Source organism: Aethalodelphis obliquidens, unplaced genomic scaffold (assembly GCF_003676395.1).
Source record: "Aethalodelphis obliquidens isolate GAN/ISIS:26980383/991018 unplaced genomic scaffold, ASM367639v1 scaffold72, whole genome shotgun sequence".
Lineage (NCBI taxonomy): Eukaryota > Metazoa > Chordata > Mammalia > Artiodactyla > Delphinidae > Aethalodelphis > Aethalodelphis obliquidens.
Window position 1 is genome coordinate 6,070,905 of NW_020838016.1, and position 24,088 is coordinate 6,094,992.

The 24,088-nt window shown below is 36.8% G+C and overlaps 1 protein-coding gene across 5 annotated transcripts in view; it reads right to left on the reverse strand.

Annotated features, from left to right (window-relative positions):
* Nucleotides 1-708: 708 nt before the first annotated feature.
* The window catches only part of PIK3CB (phosphatidylinositol-4,5-bisphosphate 3-kinase catalytic subunit beta), a 195,775-nt gene continuing 172,395 nt past the window's right edge, over nucleotides 709-24,088 (reverse strand). For all 5 annotated transcript variants that reach the window (XM_027091692.1, XM_027091695.1, XM_027091693.1 and 2 more), the window contains 7 exons: nucleotides 23,586-23,695; nucleotides 21,855-21,933; nucleotides 9,389-9,556; nucleotides 7,850-7,973; nucleotides 4,042-4,187; nucleotides 2,587-2,719; nucleotides 709-2,217 (listed from right to left, as the gene is read on the reverse strand). In XM_027091692.1, the coding sequence (XP_026947493.1) occupies nucleotides 2,080-2,217; nucleotides 2,587-2,719; nucleotides 4,042-4,187; nucleotides 7,850-7,973; nucleotides 9,389-9,556; nucleotides 21,855-21,933; nucleotides 23,586-23,695 (898 nt within the window). In that variant the 3' untranslated portion in view covers nucleotides 709-2,079. The remainder of the gene's footprint in view (nucleotides 2,218-2,586; nucleotides 2,720-4,041; nucleotides 4,188-7,849; nucleotides 7,974-9,388; nucleotides 9,557-21,854; nucleotides 21,934-23,585; nucleotides 23,696-24,088) is intronic.

Genomic DNA, 24,088 nt, shown 5'->3' on the forward strand with positions numbered 1-24,088 from the left:
GGGGGGTCTACGGCAGAGGTGGTTAAGAGCCATGCTGGCCTCAGGTCCAGCACTGTCTGGGGAGGTTCGTTTCCCTTTCTTACTCTTAAAGACATTCACATTCACCGATTTAGCATATATTTACCAAGGAACCTATGGGCTGAGGAGACCCCTCTGGAAACAATGGTGCCCACTTCTGCCTGGCAATGCTCACCACTCTTCAAACCCCTGATCCGTAACCTGGTACATGTAATGGTGGACTGCTATCAGACAAAGATCCCTGAACAAACCTGTCCTCCTACAGTCCTATTTCTGCAACTCTCACCAAGTCTAGAGCAGCCCTGGGAATGGTCAGTTCAGAGTTCAATCCCCACCATCAGCTGAGTTATTTCCAAGAAACTGTGCTCTGAGCACCTGCCCAATGGAAGAGAGCTACAAAGTGGCTAGTCTGGCCTTGGGTACCAAGTAACTGAAGGGACGTTCTTCCAGACCTCAGGATACCTCCCAAAGGCATGGAAACTCAGTGAAGACACCCTCTTGCCTCAGGCTCCCAACCAAAGTCCAAAAGCCCTCCCATACTGCTTGATGGGGTTGGGAAACAACGAGAGAAGTCATGGAAGAGACCATGAGCCTTAGCTTACCCTGAGGTTGGTTTGTCTATTGACTTGACCATTTCTTAAAGAGTCCCAGTGCCAAGGTCCTGTGCTGCCCATAAAGAAGAGGCCCACACATCCCAAGAGCAGCCAAAACCAGCTCACCCATTTATTTGACTGAGAACATTAAGGAAGACAACAAAATTAAACAATCTTTAATAAAATTCCTATAGAAAACTCAGTCGCAGGGCAAATACTCAGTTCTCTTTCCCATGTCGTTGAGGATTGAGAGCTCCCAATAGTCTTTGGAGAATAAGCAGTAGTTTTGCTGGATGTTGCCAGTGCTCAGGAAGAGCATCCATTTACACATTCAAACCAGTAGTTCCTATTGCACATATTAACATTTTCTGCCATCTAGCACCCTAAATATATGGTACCTCAACAAATAAATTAAAGAATTCCATGTGGCATGAAACATTTCAATTTGAACTAATATCCTTGAAAAATCACATTATTACAAGTTTTAATAAATACAGTAAGAACAGCTGGCATTTTACTAAAATACTGAATTTTAGGCCTGGAGTTTATTCCATAAATAGTTTCCTTTTCATTTGCTTTCTGTCTTGGATACATTTGCTCAAGTATTATGCTCTATGAAGTGAACTCTTTCATAGATACCATGTAAAAACTGTATTAATATGTGCCTCATTATAGAAGCAGCTGGAAGAACTGGATCACATAGTTAACTAAAAAGTAACTTAGGAAAAAGCTCTGCTTTTGTAAAACTTTAAAACACAGGCTGAAGAAAATCAAAATAACATTCTTTTTATATAGAACTCCCACTAGAAATTTTATAAATATATATGCAGCATAAATTATATTTGCCTCACCAAGTAGATTTTCATCAAGTCTGGCTGGGATGATGCTATCACAGTAGATAAGTATCGACAAAAGAATTAATGTTTCCACAGGTTTAAAAGATTTTTGAAAAATCATAATTTCAAATTATATTATAATTTGTAGTTTCCACATTTAAAAAGGGAAGAAAGAAAGCTTTTTTTTAAGCCTCATTTGGAAAGTAAGAACAGCTACTAGTCCCCAGGTGTGGATAAGCTGGCTGAGTGATAACACTTGGTCACAATATGAAAAAGAAGTATTTACACCTTTCCAGAAAAGTACCAAATACTTAAAAAAAAAAAAAAAAAAACAGAAAGACAAAAAACAATCTCTAGTAGCATTCCTTGGCGTGCAAAGTCAGCAGGAAATGATTATCCATAATGTTGACAGTTTGCATGATGAATCTTGGAAGCATTCAAAAGCAGAGGGTGGTCATCAGGGATTGTTCAGATTAGGTTTCTGTGGGATGCCATTGTTTTTAATTTAACTCTGGGTTCCAGGATTTCATTCCCTTTATAACATCTCTGGCAGGGTCACCGTTCAATTTAGTGCAAGTGCAAAATGAAAACCAAACGAAACCAACAAATACATTAGGAGCAAAGGCTGATCGTTAAGATCTGTAGTCTTTCCGAACTGTGTGGGCCATCCAGTTCACTTTAGTAGTCCAGCTTTCCCTGAGTGCCTCATCAAATTTTTGCTTAAATTGCTTGAGTGCTTCTTCTTCACTCTTCCCTAAGGCAAGAGAGTCCTGAAAATGAAGGGAAAAAATCTGATTTTATATATTCTCTGTAGTGAGGTGCGAATCTCAAAGTTTGCAGGAGGCTGACTTGGCCACACAGCATACCCCGTGTCCTTATTCAAATACCATTTATGGGAGAGAGAATGAACACCAAGGTATGGTGATAATATGACCTCTGCCAGAGGCTTTTTGAAGATGAAATGAATTTATGATTACTGCAAGACAACTACTGAGCTACTTGTCACTACCACTCCTGGGTAAAACTGTCTCACAGGAAATGACTTTGTTCCATTCCCTTTGAACATCTGAATGAAATAGGTAGGTACGGCTGAGCTCTATGCTCACAAAGTCCAATTTACAAAGAAAAGAGGTTTATACCTTAAGATACTGTATATCCTTGACTGATGTGAGCTCAGGAAGCCCTGCAGTCAACATCAGTGCAAAGAGAGTGATGAAGAGATTCCCATGCCGTCGTAAAATCAGATATGCATCCTCACAACACTGGCGGAACCTTTAGTTGATGAAGCAAATCACAAGAGTATGATGTTAGAACGGAAATAGCAAATTTCATAAAGGAAAATGAGAGATATAGCTAGACTTTCCATAAGAGCTGGAAAATTTCTACTGAACTAAAGGTTCGTTTCTGAGTTTTACCCTTTTGAAAATTGTCCCAGGACTAAAATTTACATAAAATAAATCAAGCTCTCTAAAACCACACATATCTTTTTCAAAAGCAAAATTAAATAGAAATTATATGATAAAAGGCAATTTAACACTTAATCTAGGCTTTTTAATTCTGTCACAAAAATTAATTATAAAAAAGTGGTGATTATAATCCATAAGGATTTCTAACCATAATTCTAGATTCTAGATTTGTGGTCTGACTCCAGAGACTTAATTTCTTTAATGTCCCCCAAACCAGTGTCAATGAATTTGCATTGTACCTTTCTATCATCTTGCCTTCCCTCTCTCTCCTCTTCAAGCTGGTCATTCAAGATGACCACCCAATCCTATCTCCCTAATTTTGCCAAAGAGGAAAATGGATCCAGAGTTACACTCTGCAGAAACCCATGCGCAACTGGAAATGATACTAGCAATCATTTGGTAAGCATATGGATGAGTTGATCACATCATGTAACATATCTCTCATTATCAAACTATCCCTGAAATATAATTATTTTTGTCCCCATTTAAAATGAAGAAGTAAAGACAAGATGACAAGTAATGTGCTTGGAAACCTACAAACAGCAAGGAATAGATCAGAGATTACTAAGTCTTTCCCTGAACCCTGACTCTCTTACTGCACTTCACATAGAATGACAGCAAAATGCCAGTCCCTCTCAGCATCTCACTATCAAATGTCTTAACAGTTTCAGAGAATTTTCTAATACAGGTAAAAGGTGGTACACTATTGGAATAAAACAATAATTTATTTCAAATTTCTAGCTTTTTTTTTTTTTTTGCGGTACACGGGCCTCTCACTGTTGTGGCCTCTCCCGTTGCGGAGCACAGGCTCCGGATGCGCAGGCTCGTTAGCCATGGCTCATGGGCCCAGCCGCTCCGCGGCATGTGGGATCTTCCCGAACCAGGGCACGAACCCGTGTCCCCTGCATCGGCAGGCGGACTCTCAACCACTGCGCCACCAGGGAAGCCCTCTAGCATTTTTTTTCTCTTCTTTGAACCAGAACAGGATCTGACAGGCAAGTTCCCCCAAAGCCTCCTGTTAACAGACTATCTCCCCAATCTAAATATACCTCTCAGCTAAATGCTAGTCTAGCTGGTCAGCTGAGAAAACATTAGATGTGTTTACGCTGACACGAGGACAATACTCACCGGCCAAACTTTTCCGTGTTTCCTGTTTTTCCTTGTTGAATCACATGAATGAAATCATAGGTAAGAATAAAAGGCACTCTCTCCCTTTTAATGCCAAATTTAGACTTGAAATTTCCAAGAATATGTCCAAAGTCAATGTGGAAGAGCTGGAAAACAAATGGGATTTAATTTCCCCTTTTTTTCTGGTGGGTTCCAAATAAAAATGCAAGGCCTCAGCAGTCCTAGACGCCCATGCACTACATCAAATGGAGTAGTATTAGAGACACTACACGGCCTCCTGGATCATTTGGGAAAAGAGTGCTCTGACATTCGAAGGTCTTTTATATTCAATAATAACCCTGATATTAAACTGCATATACACAGTGGGAAAGATGAATCTTTAAAAAGAAAAATACATCCAAATAATAAACATGTTTGATTTTAAAAAATCAAATAGTTTTACACACAGAAATAAAACAAAGAGAGAGTACATCCTTGCCCCACCAGTCCCCTCACCATCTTAAGCACTACTACTTAGAGGTAACTTCTCCCCACCTGTCCACGTGTTTTTCCTGATATATGTCTCCATTTTTCTAAATAGTATGTTTATAATTATTTTTTACTTCCTAATTTTGGATTATTATGGAAGGTAAAGATTTAGTACTCCTGTGCTGATGTCATGCCTCATAATGCAACACATTATATCATAATTTCTGGTTAAATCAATATCCAGTGTTTACTGTTCGAAGTACATAAGCCATGTGGTAATAGTATACTATGATTACACTCCCTTTTCTTGCTCATCTTTTTTCTTGACAAAACTATTTTTTGTCTTAGTGTTCTATGATCTGGTCATTAATTCTTCACAAAATCTTAAAAATCATTTCACAAGGGTTTTCCACATGGTCAGGTAATCTGTTAGCTCCTGTCTGGGCTGGCTGTTCTCTAAGCCTGCCAAAGAACCATCACCCCGTGCTCAACCTTCACTCTCCTCCCATTTGCAGTCCCTGTTTCCTGGGTTCCACATCATTTCTCTTTTGGTGTAGACCAGGCTTTCTCACTTTTGGCATTACTGACATTTAGGCCCTAAAATTCTTTGTTGTGAGGTTCTATCTTACATACACTATAAGACGTTTGGCAGCACCCCTAGCCTCTACCCACAGATGCCTGTAGAATACCCCCTCCCGCATTCTGACAACCAAAATTGTCTTCAGGCATTGACAAATGTCCCCCAAGGGCAAAAGCACCCCAGTTGAGACCCTTATTTTCATGGATGCCCTTATTCTGGCATCCTCCTGAAAAAAGATGCAGAAGAGATACAGCTTTTGAAACCTTATGTTTGAAAATGTCTTTGTTCTACATTCATACTGAAAGTCTGGTATAGAATTCTAGGTTAGAAATCATTTTCACTCAAAATCATGAAGGCTAATTCCCACTGTCTTATACAGTTTCCAATGCTGCTATTTTAGAAGTCAAGTCTTTCTAACCCCTGAACCCTGGTAAGTGGCTTGCTGTATCTCTGGGAAGGTTTTAAGACCATCACTTTATGCCTGATGCACTGAAATGTCACGGTGAATGGCCTTAGTAAGGGTTTTTTCATCTACTGTAAGGGAACTTTCGTGCCCTTTTGACTGGATAGTCCCAAACATCAGCTTTGGGAAATGTTTTTGTATTATTTTTGGGTAAGTTCCTTCCCTTCCTCTTATGTGCTACTTCTTTAACTTTTATTAGGCTAGATGGTGAACCTCCCTGGACTGATCCTCTATCATTTCTGGATCCTCTTTCTTCTACTTATCAGATATCTTGGTCCTCTTCAGGATATTAAAGGGCAATACATTGCCTGGTGCCTAAAAAACAGAATCTGGGCCAAACTGCCAGGATTTAATGCTGGTATGTCCACTCTCTGTTGTGTCAACCTTCTCACCTGTAAATGGGGATAACACTACCACTTACTCTGTACGGTTATCATAAGGATTGAAGGAGTTAACGTATATAAAGAACTTAAAGAACTGTGCTTTCCACAAGTTAAAGAGTTCAAGAAATGTTAGTTGATCTTTAGTTTATACTTCTATTTTATTTGTTCCTCTTTTTAATTTCTAGGAATTCCATTTTCTAATTTTTTAAAATAGAATCTTACTACTTCATAGATGCAATATCTTTCCTGTTTTTACTTCTTAAATCATCCTCTGTTTACTGCAGGTACTGTTTTCCCAGAGTTCTTCTTTCCCCCTCCCCCCATTTTGCTTGATTTGGTCTCTTTCATGGTGGAGGCTTTCAACAAATGTCTGATAATCTTTGGCTGACCATTCATACTTAAGAATGAGTCACTAAAAAGATGAATGAAAAATCTAGGGACATGGCAGAATTGTTGATCAGTGGGCTTCCTTGCAGAGTATCTGGGGAGAGACCTCAAAAGTCAGCATCTGTAAGCCTTTTCACTGGAACTGATCAGTTTCTCTTGAGAAGAACCATGTAGTCTATTGCGAGAGTGGGAATATACACCTGGTTGCTACTGTTCTTGGAGCAAAGCAAGCAGAAATGGCTGGGAATCATACCATTTATCATGCCAACTTTCACTCCATCCCTATTTTTAATATGGCATCTTACCCTTAGCTTCCATAGAAGCTGTCTGTCCTTGAGTCAGAAGAATTGGTTTCTTCAGAGAATAAATCCTCTAGCCCTTCTTGGAGTTGGGAAGGAGATATAAGCACCTAATTGCTCCATATGTAAACTGCCAATCAATCCTGTTTTCAGCCTCTTCCCCTTTCCCCACCTTCAGCAGCATCTAGTGCCCCTGATTCCAGAGCTTTCCTCAGACTGACACACCCTTCCACAAGTAGCCATATTCTCAGTTATGCCGAGTCAATGCTATTTTTCCATTTTGCTTTTGCTCATCCCCAAATCTGTTGATGTCTTTCACCCACTGTTGGCCTCTTTTCCTATTATCTTTGACTTCTTGGATTTACATATTTCTTATTCCTCAATATATTAGAAGGGCATCAAGAAAGAATGGAGAAAAACCTGTGTTTCAGCTTGATTAACCAGAAGTCAGAGGGAATCCTTTTAAGTGTGAACACAAGGTTCAACTCTCAAAAGCTCAAGCCAGAACTACCCAGATCTCCAAGGAGGTGTAAAACTCTGAGTCCCACCTAGGGCCAGAGTTCACAGAGTGACTCAGAGTGTTTACTCTGGAATGCCCCTAGTGTCAGGGAATTCTAAGGGTGGCTAAACTGAAAAAGTCTCAAATTATTCATCTGTCTTTGCTTAATATTAAAGAATTTACAAACAAAAGTCACTCTGAAGAATAAGAAAATTTTCACTTCAAAACTAAGAGCTTCTTTATATTATATAACCTGGTCTAGCTCCCTAGCTACCCCAAAATGATATTAGTCATACTCCGTATCGCCTTACTCCCACAGATGATTATATTTGATATTCTAAAAGAAAAAATGCCTCAAGTGGGGTTTGTCTCAACTTTTTCTTTTTTTTTAACACTTATCTTCTTTAAAGTTAACACATCCTGCACATTATCTGCTCCTTCTGCTCTTAGGCACATATGCGTCCCAAATACAATTTCTTATATTGAAGGAATAGGTCACTTGTAAATAACCTAAATAATTTTTTAAACATTCAAATAAATGCTTATCACCTAACTTCAAGCAAACAAACCAATATATGAAGCAGATGGCATATGAAACAAGGGGTGGGAAATAAAAGGAAAGACAAAGGCATGACTGAGACTCATAAAGAATCTGAGTTTCACAAGAGATTGTGCTGCACGTAAGTAACAGCATCACTGAGGCCCTTGGCACTCTGGGAAGTTGCTTACCTGGCCAGTTTTTTTGACCATGATGTTATCACTATGTCTGTCACCAATCCCAAGGACATAAGAAGCTACACAGTAGCCGGCACAGGACAGGGTAAACTCCTCAATGGCTCGGTCCAGGTCATCCCTGAATAAGAAAAAAAAATAGGAGCAAGGAAGGTTTTCAGCCTCCAAATGTGTGGGACGGAGCCAATCCACACTTCTGTTTCCTTTTTAATGTGAGAACAACTGCAACACAGAGCTGCCAAAACCATATAAGGAGAAGATGCTGGATCAGCCAAGAGTGAGGATGATGATCAGAGGAGCAGGGCAGGGAGGAGTCAGCAGGCTTGCTCAAAGACATCAGGTAACTGGACATCAACTATTCAAACTGCTGTGTCCTGGGGCTCACATTTCTGTGGGGGACGGGGGTAGGTTCATATGCATAGTAATGAGAGGAGACCATCAGCTTGGCTGAATGATGCTGGGCTTTGGAACATTTTTGTAGTTTTGACTGAAGACTAGAATTCCATATTTAAGAGTTAAGTATTACAGTGCCAACCATTAAAGTCACTGACTTATATCAGAAGTAACTAATATAGACCCTTTAGGGACAAGGCCCTAAAATCAAAATTTGAAAATTAATTCTCACATACAAGTTCTTGGATTTTATTTATTTATTTATTTATTTATTTACTTTTGGCAGCATTCGGTCTTCACTGCTGCATGCAGGCTCTCTCTAGTTGTGGCGAGCAGGGGCTACTCTTCGTTGCGGTGCATGGGTTTCTCATTGCGGTGGCTTCTCTAATTGTGGAGCACGGGCTCTAGAAGCGTGGGCTTCAGTAGTTGCAGCACACAGGCTTCAGTAGTTGCAGCATGCGAGCTCAGTAGTTGTGGCACACGGGCTTAGTTGCTTCACAGCATGTGGGATCTTCCCAGACCAGGGCTCGAACCCAAGTCCCCTGCATTGGCAGGCGGATTCTTAACAACTGCACCACCAGGGAAGTCCAAGTTCTTGGATTTTGCCAATGATAACATTTAAGTCTGACTTCAAAATCTTCAGCCAAAAATACTTGCAGTGTTTTCCCCTCACTGTGAAATTCCTTAATTTCCTATGTATTAGGGCTTTTCCAACACAATAATTGTAAGTAACACAATTCCTAGCACTGTATTTTTTAGTTTGGAAAGATCAGCCTACAAACTCATTTACTTCTATTTTAAAAATCTACTGAAAATTTACTTAGGTTCATACATTCACGTAACTATGGAAGTTCATGCACTTAAAAAGTTATATGTTATTTGTTAAACACTTAAATTCTTAGATTTTTAAACTACTGCCCAGCTCTGAAATTTGATCTAGATGAAGCAGAATTCAATGCTAATCTTCTGCAAGATTTTAGGAAGGCCTATTTGTCATTTTGATCTAACCTGAAATGAAGCAATAAATAACACTAATATTTCCTCTAGGACACTGATGATTCTAACTGTGAGAACAGTTATTTGTTTGGCAGTTTGTTCAGAAGAATGATAATCAAACAAAATACACTAACCCAGAACACTAACCCAGAATTGTATTCTTTAAGCCAGTTCAGAAGGGCATCTTTGTTGAAGGCTGCTGCTGCAGCCACATTGCTACTGTTCAGCTGAATGTCAGCAATTGTTTCAGAGGTGCTCACAACTTCAATGAGGCCAGAGTGGTCTCCTGTTGCTAAACAGCCATAAGGCAGCATCCTGAAAAGAAAAAAAAGGGGCATAAGGAGTCACATGTGTATGCTATCCATAAAATGAAACACTGACAGAGTATGTTTTTTCTTTGATTTTTAAAAAAGTTTTATTACTATTGATAACCTTGCCATTACTGTATCAGTCATATAGAAAAATATTAGTTCCACTTTTTCTATTAGAGTGTAAATACCTTAGTGAACAGATGGAGTAATTTACTAAACTCCAATGTGCTAGCTAAATGTATAATTTGTTACCTAATTATTCTGGTGAAATATTCTATTTGTTTGTGTAGGTGGACACAAGCACATCAGATAAAGGAAAAGTCTTTCATTTTTACCCTAAATTTTGGGGAAGGGAACCACCCTTTATGTAGCATCTAGTAGATGCCACACAGCAGGCTAAGCACTCTACACGTTACCTTGGTTAACAACAACTCCATCCTTCCAGTTGTTCAAGCCCAAGACCTTGTAATCTTTCACTTTTCCTCTCATGCCTAATATTTACGTACCCTGAAAACGTACAGAGTCTAAGTAGTTCTCTGTCTCCACCCTTCCTTAAGCTACCACCCTAGTCCAGGTCACCATCAACCCCTATTCAAAATTCAAGTTTCCTAATTAGTCTACCTGCTCCCACAGCATAGTCTGTTCTAAATGCAACAGCAACATAATCCATTTAAAATATACTCATATTATGTCATTCCCCTGATTGAAATTTCAGCCATGACTTCCCACCTAAGTGAAAGCCAACCCGCTTGTTGTAGCTCACAAGGCCTTCAATCTCGTCCCCCTTCACCTCTCATAGTATCTTCCACTTGATCACTTGTTCTTACTATACTGGCTCCATTGCTATTCCCCAAACATATCAGGTACAATATTCCCTCATTCCTTTATCTGTGTTATTTTCTCTACTTGGAACATTCTTCCCCAAGACATCTACATGGTTTACTCCCTTACCACTTTGAAATCTTTGCTGAAATGTCACCGTCTCAGTAAGGGATTCCTGAATCATCCTATTTAAAATAGCAACACAGTGACATACTAACTGCCATCTCTTCCCTCCTTTATTTTCCTCTATAGCCCTCAACACTATCCAACATCCTGTACATTTTATTTATGTGTTTGTTTATTGTCTGTCTCTACCATTAGGATGTAAATTCCATCAGCCAGGGATAATTTGTTCACTGTGTATACTCAGTACCTGAGAATGTGTTTGGGCACAAAGCAGGCACTCAATAAGTATTTGTGAATGAATTAAACAAACAATAACAAAATCCCTATAAATACATAAATTCCCAATTTTATAAACGAGACATAAAATTAATTTGCAAAAAAGTCATACATTTAACCAAGTGGAAGATCTAAGACTTAAAACTAGGTCTGAGTGGCTCTAAAACTATGTTTTTAACCTAACACAGTCTACAGAGTCACTGTGTAAGAGGTCTCTCAGGCTGCTTCTTGTACCAAATAATTTTTGCTAAATCTATAGGTAGGATTTTGCTTTGCTTTGCATTTATATGATCCCTAGTGCAAATAAGCATTTTCTCAGGTCTCTTTTAGCCATTTTATGTAGAATTTCTTTTGTGAATTAGCTAATCACATACTTGGTCTATTTATTAGAGTTTTAAACATTTTCCTTAGAGATTTATATGAGTTCTTCATATATTAATATTATCCTTTTCTCATTTTGGTTGTCAACATTTTCTTCAGTTTTCTAAAAATGGTATTATCACTAGAGCAAATACAAAATGGAATAAAATACCTCGCAAAGTTCAAATAAAAGTCAGGTGACTACAGAAAATGCAATGGATGCAATTCACGGGTTCTATACATATATGAGTGCAGCTATGTGCCAAGCATTGTGTTAGCTGCTGGTGACACAGAAATGAGCCAAAAATGCAGTCCCTGCTCTCATTGATCAGACAAACCACAAATGCACAATGTGCATGTGATCAATGGATAAATGAGAAGTGCCAGTAGAACGTGTCAACAGTCAAGAAAGATCTCTGTGAGGAGGAAGGACATGAGGGACAGAGGGAAGTACAGGGGGAGCAGATGAGGGGAAGAAAGAGTCAGTGTTGGAAAGACCATGCAGACCTCTATCTGCCACATAAGGACTTTACCAAAGAGAAAAAATGTGTGAGTGTGAGTGTGTGTGTGTGTGTGTGTGTGTGTGTTGGGGGAATGAGTGTGGTAGTGTGTGTAATAATCAGATAAAAGAGGAGAGTTTCATTTAATAGTTCCTAAATTTCCTTCCAACCAACAATTCAATTTTATGCCTCTTTAAGCACTTCCCTAGTTCTAGCAAAATACGGTTGGAAGCAAAATTGTGAAACTTCATGCTGACAGCCTGATATACCAATAGCCTGCTTTACATATGCATTATTAATTTATTTCTGTTTTTTTAAAGTTTATGCTTCACTAGAAAAGGTAGCTATGGAGCATGAAAGTTTTTAGCAATACCCCTATCCTTATCGTGACACAACACATGTGAAGTAAACACTGTCTGGTTAAAGTGCACTTTGGCTCACTTTCCTACATCTCCTCCTACCCCACTTGCAGTCAAACTGGGCAAAAGTCCAACAATTTCCTCTTCAAAAGCAGACAATGATGAAAGCATTTAGTGTCTTGAGGATGGAATGCTCACAATGGGAAGGAAAAAACATCCTTGTCACAGAGACAGTTTGACAGAAGTCAAGCTGGGGACAAACTCTTGGAGCCCTGACCACCTTACGGGGGCACCCGTTGCACTCAACTTCTTATAAAGGCCATGACAACGCTTAGTAATGTTTATCTTCCTTTCTCAGACTCTCTGACCCAAGGAGCAATTTGTTATCTTTCCATTAAAGCAATAATTGTAAAATGAGATAAATTCTACAGCAGTGGGGATGGCAGCCCCATCACCCTACTCTGAATGAGTATGTAGAAAGTTTTCTCTGGCCTTGACTCCAAGTCTCAGTGGTACCTTAGCCCATTGCTTCAAAAGGAGGCAAGTATAATTCTTTTACCTAAGGCTTGCATTGCTTCCATCTTCTTCCTTCATCCTTCTAACTACTGAAACCAGTGTCATTAGAACTGCTGTGTAGCTCTCTTAAAAGGGAAGTAAACCCCATTAGTGCAACTCAAATATAAAGCCACAGTGAAGACAACTCTCCAAAATTCAATGTCATCTGTATGGGGGGGGAGGGAGGCACGAGATGGGACTGTCAAATCTACCAAAAATCCAGGTAGATTTACATGCAACCTATCAGACTTGACAGAAAAGTCTAATTACCTATTTGTTGACCAAAGGTCAGGGTGTTCTAACATATTGATGGCTTACAAATGTTCTAATTTGGCATGGAAGATACCAAAAGAATATTTTGAGACATTAGAGAAAAATGAAAATGAGAAATATGCACTTTCATTCATGCTAACATGGCATTTTTGCAGGTGCTAAAACATTCTGATCAAAATAGTAATTTGTAGAAGGTATCTGAAGATTTGACATTGAACCTAAAAGAGTGTGTGCTACATGAACAGGTTTAACCTAAACAGCTGGCCAAAAGAAAAACACGTACAACAGGAACACCGGGGCATGTATATTTATAGAAACAGTAAAAAATGTTTGGTGGGAAAAAAAAGCTATTGGTTTGAAAATGAACTCAAAAGAATTGAAGTCCTGCATATTTTTTTAAACATGGGGTCAGAGTACAAAAAGTCAGCAAAGATCTCACTGAACAGACAAGTTCCTTTTTCTTGTTAGACACATATTGCTTCCCCTCAGACAGATACCAGGTTTATTTCTAGCACTCCCACATGTGGCTGCCTCCCTTTGCCTGAGGTCACAATGAACTTTATTTGATGCTAAATGTGCTTTACAGTTAAATAGAATGGGTAAAACAAAAAACTAAGAGAAAAGAACTTAGTTGAGGCTTTCAATTAGTCTGACTGAACTGAAGACAAAGTCTTTAGCTCAGCCTTTCATAATTAACAAGACATCATATGGCCAGAATCTGCTCTTAGCAAAGGAGACCACTATGTAGCTTATGTGCTGACCTTGGAAAGAACCAACAAGTTGAGAGCCTATGCTTGAAAAGTTTTCCCCATTTTTTACGGACAAATGAAGTAAAATCATTTTCACTGGGGTTTACTTTATAAGAAGGGTCAATAAACGTTTACTGGACTGAACCAGATAGTAAATATTTTAATTTTAGGTGCTATAGACTATAAGGTAACTAACTCAATTTTGCAGTTATAGCATAAAAGCAGCCATAGACAATATCTAAACAAACGGGTTGTGGCTGTGTGCCACTAAAACCAAAAGAAAAAAGAAAAAAGGTAGGCCAGAACCCTCTGGGTTTGTGTTCCCCAGGGAGAGTTTCTTAAAATCACCCATTCTCCTCTTATCTACATAGTATTTCTTATGAGTAAGTGACTGACCAAAAGTTTTGCTACCTATTCAAAACTACCTATTCTGTTTTTACACAGCCGTATTAGAAATTACTGCTAATTTAAAAGCAAAGCTCTTTGTCATTTATGGTACTCAAAGGTCCTTTATATATGAACCATAATCTCACTTCTGTATTCCAATACTTCTGTATTCGGTATTCCTACAAGTCCCATTCAAGGAACAAAACCCACAGCAAATTGTTCTTTCTACCTCAATAGCACTAGAAAAGTGTATGCTGGAAAAAAAATCTAAAGACTAAAAACCTCTTAAAAAAAACCCAATGGACAATTACATATTTGGGGCACCAGAATACTTTGATAAACAAATAGTTACTAGATAGGTCTTACCACAATTTTTCTCACTTACACTACCAAAATAACAGAACTGAAATCAAGTTTAGTGTCTGACAGACCCCAATTTGAATCTAGCTCCACCACTTATTATTTTTGTAACCTTTGACAAACTGTTTAAAGTCCCTTAAGTTTAAATTTCTCATCTGCTAAAAAGGAATAACACAACTTCATAAAGTTGTAAATTACATGTCATTACACATGTGAAGAACCTAATACAAAACCTGTTTCAGTCAATAAATATCAACTGTTTTAAGTTTTTAAATAAATTAAACTTAAAATGAAATCAAGAAATACTTATAATCTTGCAGGGATAAAGTCAATCACAAGTGTAACTGTTTCTAGCAACCCTGTGGACAAAGTTGCTGTAGATACTAAAACATATTAAAAAATAACAGATAAAGTAAAAAAGTTTTTTAAAAGTTATGATTAATAAAGAAAAAAAAGGAGACTTCTATATCTCAGAAGTATAGATTATTCATAGTAATGGCTCAGGAAGTTACTGACTTGGTTAACATTTTAATGCCCATGAGAAAAGAGACATGGTCTTGAGTCCGAGAGGCAGGATCTGGACATGGCAGGAGCTGGGGCTCTAAAAGGGCTGTCAAATGTATAAAGGGAACTAGAAAAGGTCTGCTCATTGATGAGACGATATACCATGAAAGTCTGCCATCTAACCTGGGCCCTGGGTGGGCAATAAAAATGGGGGGGGGGGTGTTCATGAAAGTGCAAAAAAACCCAAGCCTTCCCATATTCTTATGAGATTCAATATAATATAAATACTTATGAAGTATGAGAGCCTGAAGGCAAAGAATTAACATAAAAACTGATTGATCGTGCATAAAGAGCTTGGGCAAAAGCACAAACTAGACCAAAATTCATTTTGGGGGGCAAACTTTCACACCCTAGGGAGGAAAGGACCCTTACAGAAAACACAAAACTCACGAATAACGAATTCAAAACCAAATATTATTAACTACACAAGGAAATGAATAAGATTAAGCAGATAAATGAAAAGATGACACCCTAAGAGATAAAACAGAACAATATGAAAGAGATGCTAAAATGATGAAAGACATGGAGAGGAATAGAAAGCATAAGGAGAGTACAGTATTAAAAAAAGAACAGGTATACAAAACAAAATCAAATACAATTCCTAAATAAAAACAGTCATTGAAATAAACATACTACACTGATACACAAGAGATGAGACAATACTGAAGAGATAATTAGTAAAATGGAAGACAATAAAAGAAACTACAAAAAAAATGCTGCATAAAGAAGGAGAGAAATAAGAAAGAGGTTAAGAGAAATGCAAGGCAGAACAAGGAAAACCAATATACATCTATTAAAGTTGCAGGAGAAGACTGTGAGAGTGAGAGAACTGCAGTGTTGAAGAATATGGATACATTCTGTAGAAACTAAAAGAGGTGATTTTCTTTGATTGAAAAGATACAATAAGAATGGGGAAGTAAAAATAAATAAAAAGAAATCCATACACAGACAAATTACAATAAAACTGCAGAAATGAAAGGCAAAGAGAAATTTTTTTCTGCAGTGTCAGTTTAGACTGACAGCAGGCTTTTAAAAATAACAACAGACAGCTTCCCTGGTGGCGCAGTGGTTGAGAGTCCGCCTGCCGATGCAGGGGACACAGGTTCGTGCCCCGGTCCAGGAAGATCCCTCATGCCGCGGAGCGGCTGGGCCCGTGAGCCATGGCCACTGAGCCTGCGCCTCCGGAGCCTGTGCTCCGCAACGGGAGAGGCCACAACAGTGAGAGGCCCGCGTACCGCAAAAAAAAAAAAACAAAAAAACACGTCAGAATACCATGGAATAACATCTTCAAGGTTTCTTTGGAAAGCAGCTGTATAACCAGGTAATGTCAGCAAAAACAGGGGGTTAAGGACATTTGAAAATCCACTCTTCCATAAAAACAACAAAAAGATTGGCAAAAAATTGTCAAGGATCAACTATTTCAGTAATATGGAAATACAAAAATGGGTTGCAACAATCTGGGGAGTGTTTCTTGAAGAAAATGGCTGAATCTCAGTTGAGTTTTACTGTTACTTATTCCAATCTTACCTACTTCCCAGTTCTGCAGTAGACTTGGCAACAAATGGCACATAATCATTGTGACTACAGCAATCGGGTAGCCACTAGAGGGGGCAAAAATGGGGTTGGAGCTCCTTCAAAGCCTCATTTCTACGTGACTGTCATTCTTTGAACTCTCTAGTAGTTTCCAGGAAGATCCCACTCACACTGTTTCTTTGACCTGAATCAGACCTTGCCTACTGTGAACTGCCTTTTAGCTGGAGGTGTTTCTCAAAAATAATCTGAATCGTTTAACACTGCAGCTGTCTTAGGGATAAATACTAGTTGGGGTAAACAATAAGCTAACTAAAAAACTTAAAGAATAAACTGTGGAATGAGATGTTCACAGGGGACACTGAAAGACTACAACATTCCCATAGGAATCTAGAAGCCATGTGCACAGCGATGGTTGTATGCATTCCTGGGGCTGTGCAAATGGACAGGAAAGAAGCTAGAAGGCCCTAGCTCTCACCTCTTGATAACTCTGAGGCTTACACAAGTTAAGGCTCAGGCACAGCTCTGAACTACCTGGCTGACTCCTGACGGAATGCCCCAACACGCACACAGAACCCCTCAGTAAAGACTGAAAGACTTAAGAATTCCAGGCATTTAGGGAAATCTGTGGTCAATCATTAGCTGACCAATAAACTAACCAGGCAGAGAAATCAGTGACAACACATGACAAGAACAAAAACCTTACATAATTAAATGAGAAGTCACGAAACAAACAACAGCAACAACAAAAAATCCTGAACAAGGGAGAGAATCTGATTTGCAGGGTTGTGAAATTTAAAACCCCTATTTTAAGTATGTTCAAAGAAGTAAAAGGAACCATGTCTAAAGAACAAAAGAGAAGTACAAGAATGATGAATTACCAAACAGAGACTATAAATAGATATCATTTAAATGAACCAAATACCATGACATTTTTCACAGAACTAGAATAATCCTAAAATTTATATGGAACCACGGAAGACCCCAAATAGCAAAAGCAATCTTAAGGAAGAAAAGAACAAAGCTGGAGGTATCACACTCCTAGACTTCAGACTATACTACAATGCTACAGTAATCAAAACAACATGGTACTGGCACAAAAACAGATACATAGATCAATGGTGTAGAATAGAGAGCTCAGAATTAAACCCATGCATGTATGGTCAATGAGCCTACGACAAAGGAAGCAAGAATATATAATGGAGAAAAGACGGTCGCTTCAATAAGTGGTGCTGGGAAAACTGGACGGCTACATATAAAAGAATGAAAACAGAACATTTTCTCACACCATATATGAAAACAAACTTAAAATGGATTAAAGACCTAAATGTACGACCTGAAATCATAGAACTCCTATAAGAGAATGTAGGCAGACAATTCTCAATTTCAAAACTTACTACAAAGTAATCAAGACTGTGCACAGAGACAGACATGTAGGTCAATGAAACAGAATTTAGACTCCAGGAAAAAACCCTCACATTTACAGTCAATCCATGTTTGACACAAGTGCCAAGATAATTCAATGAAGAAAGAACAGTCTTTTAAACAATGGTGCTGAGACAACTGGATACCAATACAAAAAAAATGAAATTGGACTCCTACCACATACCATATAAAAATTAACTAAAAATGGATTAATGACCTCCTAGATAAGGGCTAAATTAAAATTTTCAGAAGAAAGGATAGGCATAAATCTTCATGACACTGGATTAGACAATGGTTTCTTAGACCTGACACCAAAAACACATGCAGCTAAAGAAAAAAATAGATAAATTGGACTTCATCAAAGTAAAAAATTTTGTACATCAAAGGACACTATCAAGAAAGTGGACAACCCACAGAATGGGAGAAAATATTTGCCAGTAATTTATTTACCAGAAGTCTAGAATTCAAAATATATAAAGAACTCACAACTCAAAAGACAAATAATCCAATTCAAAAATGAGCAAAGAACTTGAATAGATATTTCTCCAAAGAAGATATACATATGACAAGCACATGAAAAGCTGGCCAACATTATTTGTCATTAGGAAAATACAAATTAAAACCACAATTAGAAAATTAACAAAATTGCAAGCAGAAATTGACAAATGCCACTTATAATGGTTGGTTTCAACATATCTCTGAAGTGACAAACAGGTAAAAGTTTGATGAGAATAAAGACTTGGGCATAATTAACAAATTTGATCTAATGGACCAATTTACAATCTTATGGTTAATAATTACAGCATCTGGAACCTTTTCAATCACAAATGTGACAGAAAAACTAGACATATGGTAAGGCATAAATAATCTTAAGAAATATGACCCTGATCTTATACAGACCACATAATCTGACAATAGTCAGGTACAATAAAATTAGATGTCACAGGAACAACAACAACAAAAAAAGTCCAGTGCAATTTGGGAGTCAAAGTAATTTAAACTAGTTCAGGAGTTGAAAAATACAAATGGAAATAAAACATTTAGAACTGAATTCCATATAGTGTGATGTATTATGAAAATGCATAAATAAGTATATTTTAAAACTTACGGGATGCAGCTAAGGCAGTAGTTAGAGGAAACATGGTTTTAATTTGTATATATGAAAAAAATGGAAATTAATGTTCTATGTGTTCATCTCAAAAAATCAGAACAACAGAATTAACACAAGTAAAAGGAAGGAAACTATAAAGATGTAATCAATGATAAAACAGAAAATGAAAACATAAAACTAGAAGGCCACTGTTTTAAAATACTAAGATGGAAACCTCTAATACGGCTAATAAGGAAAAAATATTGCATACAAAATAATTTTACAGATGCAAAAGGAGAAAAAAGTTAAACATAGCTGAGGTTTTTAAATTACAAGAGGATGTTATAAAAAAAAGTATGGTAATAAATTCAAAAACAATGATGAACTGGACAATTCCTAGCCTAAAGTGACTCAAGAGGGAAAACAACCCAGAGTCCAATAACCATTAAGGAAAATCAGTAGTCAAAAAAACCTAGATTCCAAAAAATCAATACCAGGACCAAACTTTTGCAGAGACAGAAGAGAAGAAAGCATATCAAGTTTAAAATTTGGAAAATAAAATATAAGACAGCATCTTTAAGATAACTGTACAGGGAAGGATTTTTTTAAAAATAATAAAACAAAAAGCATAAACCTTGAAGTAACCTAGGTAACTTATAGCAGAGAGAAAACACAATACTTATAAACATTGAAAAATTACTCAACCAAACAAATGCAAATTAAAATTCTATGAGATACTGTGTTGTATCCATTAGATTTGCAAAAAATTAACAAGTCTGATTGGCAAGGAGATATTTCTGGGTAGAAACATAACACTGGTACAACCATTCTGGAAGCCAGTTGGGCAATGGTGGTAAGGTTGAAAATATGCATGCCTTATGACCTGGCAATTCCACTTCTGGCTATATAAACTGAAGAACTCTTCCAAACGTAAGAGAAGTGTGTAAACTTTAGGTTTAAAAAATAAATAAAAAACAAAAACAAATGAACACAAATAGCTTCTAATAGGGGAATGGATAAATTTTTGTATTTACTCAAAACATTGATAGAGAAGTGACAACAACAAATTAGAACTTCACATATTAATCTTGATATATCTCAAAAAATGTAATAAAAAAAGTAAACTTCAAAAAGTTACATGTGATACGACAGTATTTACCGGAAGTTCAAAGCATTCAATGGATACATAATATATAATTAAAGCACAAAAACATATATATTACAGTTTAGAATAATGGTAAATCCTGAGTTGTGAGAAAGTAGAAGAGGATAAGAATGCATTGATTTTATCTGAATATTTAATTCCTTTTGTAAAGAAGTAAATATGGAAACATGTTAACATCTGTCATTTAATAGCTAAATGTATATACTCAAGTCTGGGTTTAAGAACACAAAAAATGTTGTCAATTATCATCTATATTTCATGTTTGAAATATTCCACAATTAAAAAAAGAATTAGGTAAAAGATGAAGTTATTCATTAATAACTAGCATAGAAAAAAATTTTTTAATTGTATGGCCCTGTATTGTATCATGAAATATGCTTAATGTTTTTTCCCCCTTGATTAAAAAAGGAGTACACCATAGAAAACTAGCTAAACAGTTATAGCAAAAGGGGGGACAGGGAGGAGAGATTGTATCACCTTTAATCCTACCACCCAGAAGTAATGTCTACTATACATTTTAGTTTCTGTCAACATTTTAGTGTGTCATTTTTCAGGGATTTTTAACTGGTTGAAATCATTCTATAAAAATATTTTTTTGCATCTCACTTATCTCATTTGACATTTGAAGATAGTACTTTCTCCAAATTGTTAGCAATTCTCCATAAACAATACTTTTAAATACCTGAGATGTTTGGTCATGTGTGAAAGTTAACCATCTTTTAAACTGTTGTTCTATTGAGCAAATGTTCAAAAGAGTGTCCCAATGGTTTTTTTTACTGTAAATAAGTCAAGGATGAATATCTCTGTGCATAAGTCACTGTTCACATTTCTAATTTTAAATTAAATTCTGGAAATATTGGATATAGGGAATAAATAAACTTGATTCAGAGAGGTTTATATTCATTCAAAATGGTATATGACAATATTTGTGTTTTTGTTACTTCAACCGTGTTCCAGACTACATTTCACTTAACGGAATTTTTGCAAGGAAATCAATGCTATATAATTGTTCTTTTAATTCATACTTCTACATTAGAACTGACAGTCTGCGCATAATTATTAGTTTTTTTATTTTATAACTTGAATGGCCTTTTCATATCTTCTCCCCATATGTTTATTTCTATGAACTCTTTAGATATTTAGAATTATTATCCCCCTGTCCTGTTCATTATGAATATAATGCCCAGAGGCTTGACTTTTGTTTGTTGACATTCAAATCTTATATTTTTATGTGGTCTTGTTTGCAATTATCTTCATCTGCTCTTTATCTTGAAAGATTTTATAATAATTAAACTTTAAAATCCGTTATGTTTCCTCTTTCTTTGTCTCCATAAACCTGTTCTACTCATTGTCTACCCCTAACAATGGTGGCCAGCAAAAAAGCCTGAAAGCCCACCTAAACACTTCCCTTTTGGGAAGGTTAGAAGAATCAATGTTACTAAGTTAAGTAAGAAGAGAGGCAGGCCCTTCTCTGTCTTATCACTCCCAGGACCACCAGTCATCCTTCCTGAGACCACCTTCAAAACCACAGATTGGGATATGACTCTTGCTGTCACAAGTATAGTTTTACACTTGATGAGGTTTCAATAAGATAATGTATTTGAGAGCACACTGTAAACTATAAAGCGTTATATAAATATAATTATGAACGACCAATAATAATAGCAGGAAGAAATCAAAAAATCAAGTTTTTATAATTTTTAAATTCTATTGTAGAAGGACTACAACATGAGATAAAAATAAATTCACTAGAAATCTCACCTAAGATCCAGACCAGCTTCTTTCCAGAGTAAATCCATCAAGCGCAGCATTTGGAGTGTCAACATATCCTGCCGTAAATCTAAGGGGAAAGAACCCTGCTATGTTATAAGTGCTTTCCACTTTATGCTTAATAACATTTATTCAAGATTAGCTAATTCAACCAGAATTAACTGGCTGGGAAGAAACATTGACAAATAACTGCTCTGTTAATTTTTTTCCAGAATTTTAATGCTGACCATATTCAATATGTTAAATACTAGGTTTGTTGGTTAGCATGCTCCAGTAACTACTTCAGAAATTAAGTTTAAAAATATTTTTAGTTGTTTACCATGTGCAAGCTATTATACTACTTGTACGGGTGCTGTAATACTGCTCTAATACAGTAATGCTGTGTTACAGCATCCATACAATCCACACTGCTAACTTTTCTTCTTCTTGTCTTTTGGGATGCAGAAGAAATTCTTAAGAATCACATAAGTAACTGTATGATGGGTTCACAAAACTGTAATAGTTGATTTTATTTATTATCATGTCCAAGGGTAATTTTTAGGTAAGAGGTGAAAGTACAGACTTCCACATAATGACATTTATACTATCGAGTGGGGTTAAATGTCCAGGAAATACTAAAACTTCTTTTAAAAATAGTTGTAAGCAGAGGAATGGATAAAGAAAATGTGGTAATATATACCATGGAATATTACTCAGCCATAAAAAGGGACGAAATAGTGCCATTTGCAGAGATGTGGATGGACCTAGAGATTATTGTACAGAATGAAGTCAGAAAGAGAAAAACAAACATTGTATAATATTGCCTATATGTGGAATCTAGAAAAATGGTACACATGAACTTATTTGCAAAGCAGAAATAGAGTCACAGATGTAGAGAACAAACTTATGGTTACAAAGGGGGGAAGGTGGGGTGGGATGAATTGGGAGACTGGGATTGACATATATACACTACTATGTATAAAACAGATAACTAATGAGAACCTACTGTATACCACAGGGAACTCTACTCAGTGATGTGTGGTGACCTAACTGGGAAAGAATCTAAAAAAGAATGGATATGTGTATACGTATAACTGATTCACTTTGCTGTATACCAGAAACTAGCACTATAAAGCAACTATATTCAAAAAAAAAAAAGTTGTAAGCATATACTATGCTAAACACATATACTTATGTTATCTCACTTAATTCCATTTAATAAACCCAACACAGAGATGCTATAATCCTCATGGACAAGAAGATCCTGAAGCTCAATGAATTTTATGTGATTTGCCTGAAATCACAAAACTAACAAGTGGTAGCAGTCATGACTGCCTTCTGGTTGGTGTGATTACTTCACAGGCATTTCCTTTATGAAGTATGGGTAAGATATTTTAATTAAAACACAAAACTATGAAACAGGATGTATGAATATATTATTGAAAATATTCTCTTGCATTTCAGAAGCTTTTTACCAAAGGAGTAGACAGCTTTGTATTTTGTAGGAAAAAAGGAAGGCTTATTAGAACAACGTAAGTAAGTAAGCTGTAGAAATCATTCTCCAAAGCGAAAAAAAAAAAGGGGGACTTATGACATGCCAAATTCAAATTTATGACCACTGATAGCTACCTCTTGGCTGCCATCTGTTTGTTATACATTTACACATCACCTTTCAGATAAAACAAATGGACAGCAAATGAAAAATACTAAGGAATTTGGCACTGTAAAAACCTCCGTACATACCATCACCATTTTTAAAAATCACTCCAACTGAATCCTCACCAAACACCTTGTTGTTGTACACCAGCCACAAAGGCTTCATTTTGGAATCCATGTATTTACACTTTTCAATACTGAAAGGAAGAAAGGGGAAAATTAGCCCACTTTAATTTGAAGATATGGCAAGACTGTAACGTTGCCATGATATACTAGGCTTGGGAAAACCCCTCACCTGTTCCAGGTATACAGAAGTCAGAACGAGAACATTTCCTCTTGGCAGAAAAGCAACCGCAATGCTAGGCTTGGCTGGCATGTAGTGACGCCAGGTGAGCTGGACTGAAAACCCAGATTTGCCCTTCTCATGGCTACATTTAAAATTCCTCCTTTCCTTCCCTTATTCTTCCTTAACTTTATGTTATTATACATAAACAATAAAAATCAGAATGTAACATTGGATTGTAACTCCATTCTTGATTTCTTAAAGAGGGATCAATTTTGCATACTGATATACTGAACATAATTATCAC